The 7,631-nt window shown below is 37.8% G+C and overlaps 1 protein-coding gene across 1 annotated transcript; it reads right to left on the bottom strand.

The window, feature by feature from the left end:
• Positions 1-4,247: 4,247 nt before the first annotated feature.
• On the bottom strand, positions 4,248-5,074 carry SOUL-1 (SOUL heme-binding family protein). The gene has a single exon (XM_078996219.1). The coding sequence runs from the start codon at positions 4,942-4,944 to the stop codon at positions 4,357-4,359; it is 588 nt and encodes a 195-aa protein (XP_078852345.1). The 5' UTR covers positions 4,945-5,074; the 3' UTR covers positions 4,248-4,356.
• Positions 5,075-7,631: the final 2,557 nt, after the last annotated feature.

Raw genomic sequence — 7,631 nt, 5'->3', positions numbered from 1 at the left:
AGGCCCAAATACTCTAACACCTTATGGCTCAATGCTAAGTAGGGCCCAAATGGTTCAAAATCCCATCGAAAGTCTAAAACCCACTAGAAGCGTACGCCTAGCATACAGCATCAGTACGCTTAGCGTGCTGGGTTCCTTGGTGGTATGCACAACATACAAACGAGTATGCCCAACGTGCAAGGTGTTTTGCACAAATAGCCATTAAGTGCTTAATTCATGAAGCCACTTCGTCCAATTCCAGATCTTGGTCATTTTGAAGGCCCCAGGGCATAAAGTTGGCAACTTTATGCCTTTGCATGCTATATGGGAACCCAACACCTTATTTTATCTGTTAAGACTCCCTTTAAGATCGTAAACTCATGCATGGTGCCATAACAACCATCAAGTTAGCCTTTTTATGCGTTTAGCATGGCAAAGGAACTCAGATTTAACATTTCTAACCTCTAGAGTTGCTCAAACTCACAAAAGAGGATCCATGGACCAAAAATGGACTTATTACCAAACCCTAACTCAAACTAGCAAAATGATAAGAAAGTTCTGGACTTTTTACCTCCAAAAGTTCCCTAAGATGAAGTGGATGCAGGATCTCGAATCTCAACCACGTCCAAGACTTACTCAACACCTTCTTCTTCTTGCAAACACACTACACTGGCCACCAAAATCACTTTTTAAGCTCAAGGATCACATTCACTTGTAAACTAGGGTTTAGGGACAATAAGAGGCAGTGGAGGCTGTTTAGGGTTAGGTCCAAATGACATAAGAGTGCTTAAATAGGGTTCATTTCCTAAAATTAGGGTTTTTATCTTAAGCCACGTACGCCCCGCATACGTGGTGCATGTCCCCGTCCAAACCATCCTAGTATGTTAAGCGTATGCATATGTACGCCCAACTTATGTAGGGATCTCCTTTGCAAAGTAACTTTCCTTCCAAGGGTTAAATGGTAAATACATGCATTTTGAATGTTACACTTCAGTAGATGCGGAATATAGAGCCATGGCTACTTTTGTTAGTGAAACTCTATGGATGTGTTGACTATTGAAAGACTTAGAAGCACCTCATGTTAAACTTACATCTCTATTTTGTGACAACCAGACTGCAAGACATATCACCAATGACCCCGTCTTCCATGAAAGAACAAAACATGTTGAAATGGATTGCTACTTTGTTCATGAATGTGTTGAGTCACTTGAAATCAAACCCATTCATGTTGACATGACAAACCAGGTTGTTAACTTATTTTGCAAAGGCTTTAAGATCACAACTTAGCATTGTTTGTTGCATTTTTCGTATTTGTCGTGTTATGTATGATTAAGTATTAATTAAATAAAATAATTGTTATTTTAAGTTATTTTTGTCATGTCACATATTGAATTTTGTTTTTAATTGGTTCGTTTTTGTGCTTGTTAAAAAAAAAGATAACATTGTATCGTGTAGGGCCTGTCCAGACAGTGGGCAACCCGGACGACCGTCCAGGGACCAAATCTCCAGGGGGACCAAACGTTTTAGGCTATGTAGTGTGTGTGTGTGTCTATATATATATATATATATATATATATATATATATATATATATATATATATATATATATATATATATATATATATATATATATAATTTTATTACCTAAATGATTTTTAGAGCGTAAAGTTGGTTCAAACTCAAATTAGCTCAAAGGTTAAACAATTTGGCTTGCTTATTATTGTCAATTGAACACATCTATAATGAAGAATAAATTATATGTTTTTGATTCTTTATTATATTTGTCTTTGAGGAACATTATTTTTTTCTTTTTTCCGAGGCCTCATATATGTGTGGACCGTCCATGATATCGTATTGTGTTCGTGTTAAATAAAATATTGTTGTGTTGTGTCGTGCCAAACAAAAACACAACATAATTTTTCGACTTGCACCCCTAATTGTATATGAGTAACTCGAATGAGTTACTTATATAATAGGAAATATAAAGAAGCAAACTATATATAACTATAAAAAAAACAACTATACAAAAGGAGTCTCTATACTACATACGTATAGAGATCCCGAATCTTTGTCTCTGAACTACATGTCTATAGAGATCGGAAGTCTTAAATGAATCCTATGTATATGTGGATGTATGGGTCTGTTGTTGACTCACAACGCTCAATATAATTCAAAGTTACAAAATAAAGTGGGTTTTTTAAGGGATACTCATAATATAATATAAAGTGATACTCATAATATAATATAAAGTTACAAACTAAAGTGAGTTTTTTAAGCAACACGATAATATAATACAAAGCTACAAACTGTAATCAATCGATGAAATGATGCATTAAAAGAAATACATTGCTTAGGCCGGAAAGAGTGGGCGCGGGGAACGGCAGCGGGAAGCTTCCCGTCCGGCGGAATACCGCACCATTGGTGCGGGGAAGCGTTATGCGGGAAACGGAGAGGGGAATCTCTCTCTCTCTCTCTCTCTCTCTTACTGCGATTGGCTGGGATTTTTTTATTTTCAAAAAGAACCGTTAATCAACGGTAAAAATGTAAAAAAAAAAAATTTGGCTGTAACGGGTAATTGTGTTTTTTTTTTGTTTTTTTTATCCTTTTTCCACTCCTATAAATACATACATATAACATCAAACATCACACTACCTTCTATTCTCTCTACTTTATATCAAAAAAAAAAAAAATCCCGACAATCAAACCCCAACTTCCGATCAAAGAAAAAAAAGTCATGGTTCGAGTATAAACATCCCTCCTCGAAACATTTTTGCTATCGATTCATCCCCGCAAGGAGTTTACCGCCCCCAACTCGATGCTCCCATTCAATCTTCACTACAATTCCAATACCAAAATGTTGGCCAATATTATCCGATGCAAGTTCCAAATGTTCCGTCGCAAATGTTTTCAAACTTTGTTGTGTTTCCGAATCAACAATCGCCAAATCAATCTCAACCCCAAACTCAAACTGAAACTCAAACCCAAACCCAACAACAACACCAACTTGTCGATGAATCAGATGACGCGGAAGAAGATGACATGGTTTCCGACACTCAACCAACACCACCATCACAAAGACATAAAGAGAAAAAACAAGCGTGTGAGGGTGTCGCACAACCGAGAAGACAAAAGCCGGCAACATGGGTTCCACACGAAGAGCTAGTTTTGGTCAAAGCCTGGGTTGATATTTCTGAAGATTCGATTCAGGGAAACACACAACCGGGAGACCATTTTTGGTTTTGCATTTTAGAATGATTTCGAGAGGAGCTAGGAAAATGTGACGACAACCGTACAAAGCATCAACTTAATTCAAAGTTTCAAGAAACAGCAAAGGGGGTTTAAAAAATAAACGGGTTGTACAACAACCTAAAAACCCAACGAAAAAGCGGCCAAGGCGACGAAGAAATACTTCAAGAAGCATTGCAGTTTTGCCTTGAGGAAGTCGGAAAACCATTCAAGTGGCACGATTGTTGGAAATTATTGGTCCAAAGTCCTAGGTGGAAAAAATACAAGCAAGATTTTATTTTTGTAGTCCAACAATCAAAGCGAACGAAAACGGACTCTAGTGGTTACATAACCTCCTCCGATGCTCGGGTTGGTTTAGATTTAAATCAGGACGACGAACTCGAGCTAGAAGAAATTGTCTGCCCAATGGATAGGGACAAAGCAAAGAGAAAAGGAAAATGGACTTCTTCGAGTGCATTTGATTTCAGCGTGAACATTGACGAAATGCGGAAGATAACATCATTGTTTGATCGATATAATCTAAATTTCTCTGAACGTTTAGCTTTCGACAAAGAAAAAAAAGAAAGAAGGAAAAATGAGCGGGCGGAGAGACAAGAAATGGAGGACATGAAGTTTTTGATGGAAAACGTCGATCATTTCTCGGGACCGGCTCTCGAGCTCATGATGAAGAAGGAAAAAATTATAAAAAAATATTTTCCATAAGTCGTTGTTGGTTTGTTTGATTTTTAGTTTGTGTGCGTTTTTTCTTTATTTTTTTTTTAATTTTCTACTTTTTTAGATTTTAAGTTTAATGTAAGTTTTATTTTAATTAATGAAATGTTTTTTATTTTTAATTAAATTTTATGTTTGATATTAATTTAAAAATTATAATTCATAACAAAAAAATAATTTTATTTAATAAAAAAAAATAAAGGAAAGGTTTTCCACAAATTTCTTGGGTTTTTGGTGAGAAAAAAAAAATTAAGAAAATGAGAATATGACCAACAAAAAATAAGGAAAGTTTCTCTCCCACTATTCCCCTCTTATACAATAACAAATTGTGGTAATTTTATATCATTAATCCTTTCTATATTTATTGGGTAATAAAATAGAAACAAGTATAGTTTTACCAACCAAAACAGTTACACAACTTTATTCTACCGGAACCATAACTTCATTGGTCCTAAAATAAGGCAAAGTCCACGGCGGATTGTACCTTCCCAATACATGCTCCCCTGCAATCTTAAACCCATCTCTCTCCAAGTCCTTCTTCAACTTCTCCAACTTCTCCGTTACAACTCCCTCCGTCGCCACCCCATTAAACCCCACCACAGCATATTTCTTCTCTCCCTCCTCCGCTATCACCACCCTCTCATCTACGGGCTTCGGCGCCTCCTCCGCCTTTTTGTACTTCTCCGGCAGCGTGAACTGCATCGTCACCCTTCCTACGTTTCCCTTTGTCACAACCGGCGAAGTCATCCCTATCTTTTCCGCCTTCGTTATTACTGGTGAAGTCATCGCGATCTTTTCCGGCTTCGTGTTCTGTGGGTTGCCAAATACGCCGATGTACTTGGCTAGAATCGAAAACCCAGCGTCTTTGTCCCCTTTGAATTGAGTTGGGTCGTAGGTGATCTCTGCCACCACCGATGGTGGGTATTGACGTATCTCGTAGTCGGCTGTCGATTTTACCACTTCGAATTTCGGTGTTTCCACCCTGAGTTTACCAAAAACCATACCCATATTTGCCAAGATATTTGTTGGTGTTTGCAAAGGGAGATATGGAAGCAATCAAGCAATCGTTTGTACGTGTTTTATTTGGGGGTTAAGGAGGTAAATACCTATGAACAACTGAACAAGCGGTGAGGATTGAGTAGGTGTTATGTGGACTTCGTTGCACCACGCTTAGTAGGGTATATGGAGTCCATTCAATAGAGTTGGGATCAGATGGGTTTCGGAACCCGAGTGGAAATTCAAGAAAAGACTCCTGTGCAAAACTGTTTTCATTATGAGAAAATGATTTTAGAAAATAGAATTAAGAGTGTATTTTTAATTTGTAATAAAAAATTTAGAAAATATGGTTGGTTAAAATCGATGAGTTTTTTTTCTAGAAATCTGGAAATTTTTTTACAACCAAACATACCCTAAAATACCTTATGCATTTCGAATTGGTTTCGGTTTTTTCTGTTTAGTTTCTTTTGTATTGGATGAGATCGGTTTCGACCTAAAACCGAAAAAACCAGAAACGGATAAAAGGAAAATCTAAGAAACTGAGAACCCAATAGAGTACCCCTATACGGTTCTAATCGATTCCGGTGTCGGTTTGATTCTTCGGTTGGGAGGGAAAACAACACCCTCTTCAAACTGTATATATCGAAGGGTTCAGAGTGACTTCGTCCACCCTAAGGTGATCATTTGCCAAGATGATCCTTGTTAACCTGTTTTGTTCCATATTTGGTCACTTTAGTTTTGGGTGCGTTCTAGTTCTTTGATGTGGGAGTTGAGTTCGTCCTCCATTATATTAAATATGTTTGGAAAAATTTGCTATTAGTTAAAAGTTTGAAGCAAAATAGCTAGAATATTTTGAGAATTGTAAAATTATATGTAATTTTTTTAATTTTTTTTTTACAATTTTCAAAAAAAACTAAAAACCCTCAAAATCTAGCTGCCAAACATAACATAAACTAATCATTGTTAATGTATTAACATCAACAAAGCATCCTAACATGCATCATCAGCTATACGCCCGAAGATATTAATTGTTTTCTAGACAACGTACTATGAATTCACTTGTGACAATGATATGTATTAATGTATTAACATCCACTCGTGACAATGATACGTCGCAAACTACCATGCTGATTTGTATTGTCACTGCCATCGTGAGTATTCATGAATAGGTTAACACCAATTTTGGCCAAAAAATATGTTTTTTTTGGAACGGCAGAATTTATTAAAAATAAACTAGCAAGGAGCTAGAATGATTACATCAAAGAAGTAGTAGTAGTTGGATTATGAAGCCACTCAACCCAATTTAACCTAACCCTACTACATCTATTAGAAATCCAAAAGAAGGATTTCTCAACAACATCATCAAAAATAAGGGATTTTTTAGGAGGAGCCGTTCCAAAAACATACATATTTCGAAATTTCCACAAGCACCAAAGTGAAGTTATAATAACCGCATCAAACGCCTTTTTTTGACCTCTACTTAAGTTCCCACCATCCGACCACTTGATTAGGGACTGCACCGATATTTGAGATGGTAGGGACACCCCCCACCATATAGCAACCCTACCCCAAATGCCCCGTAGGTCACTGCACCCTACAAAAATGTGGTCTATAGTTTCAGCAGCATCCAAGCAAATTGGGCACATAATAGATGGGACCGTAACACCTCTACTCGATGATCTCTCCCTCGTAGGGATACTAGCAAGCTGAATTCTCCAAACAAGAATGTTAAGCTTAATAGGAACCCAATTATTCCACCGAGTAACCACATCCCCCAAAGGCACCAGACCACTATCCAACGCGTATCGAACAGAAGACACAGAAAAATGATCCGAACTATCAAGAGACCACCCCAATCTATCCGGACTCTGTTGGAGTTGAATCCCCTGTACCACTTCCAAGAAAGAAAACCATTGAGTTTCTTCAATCCCACCTATAGGTATGCGTCTAAGATTATCCGTACTCCATCCAATTAAGTAACGATCCTTGACATTAGCTGAGCGGTTCATATCCAGAGCAAAAACACGATGGAAAGAAATCGATAGGGGATTATTGCCTTGCCACTTATCATGCCAAAAGGAAGTAGATGCCCCATCACCAATTCTAATAGGAGCTAAGTTATGGAAGTCAAAGCCCTTATCCTTAAGATTCTGAACAATCCTCGTAATACCACTCCACGGACCCAACACCTGTCTCCTTGAAATCAAAGGACCATTATTATCCCCCAAACCATAAATGCTTTTGACCACCCTCACCCATAATAAATTAGGTTTGTGAAAAAACCTCCACTTCCAACGTAATAAAAGAGCCCTGTTAAAGGCAAAGAGACTACCGATTCCCAACCCTCCAATCTCTTTGGGGGCCAAGAGTTTATCCCAACTAACCCAATGCATACGCCAATCATTTAAGTCTGCACCCCAAAAAAATATTGATCTTAATCTCTCCAGGTCCCTTATTACTGTAAGAGGCACCATATAAATTGACATCAAATAACTTGCAACCGACCCCAAAACCGCTTTAACTAGAGTCAACCGTCCCCCAAAAGAAAGACACCTGGCTTTCCATCCCGCCAATCTTTTCCGGAAAGCATCAACAATATGACTCCAGGAAGCAGTTCTAGCCATATTCTGCCCAACAGGAACCCCCAAATGAGAAAACGGAAAATACCCCGGTGAACACCCCATACGAGTAGCCAGAGA

This window comes from Lactuca saligna, chromosome 5 (assembly GCF_052625555.1).
Source record: "Lactuca saligna cultivar CGN05327 chromosome 5, ASM5262555v1, whole genome shotgun sequence".
In the NCBI taxonomy this organism is placed as follows: Eukaryota; Viridiplantae; Streptophyta; class Magnoliopsida; order Asterales; family Asteraceae; genus Lactuca; species Lactuca saligna.
Note: the sequence above shows the minus strand (reverse complement) of the source record. Positions and strands in the feature narration are given on the sequence as shown.

Bases quoted from the DNA above. Each gene is read 5' to 3' on its own strand.
- SOUL-1 (XM_078996219.1), bottom strand. From the start codon at position 4,944: ATGGGTATGGTTTTTGGTAAACTCAGGGTGGAAACACCGAAATTCGAA.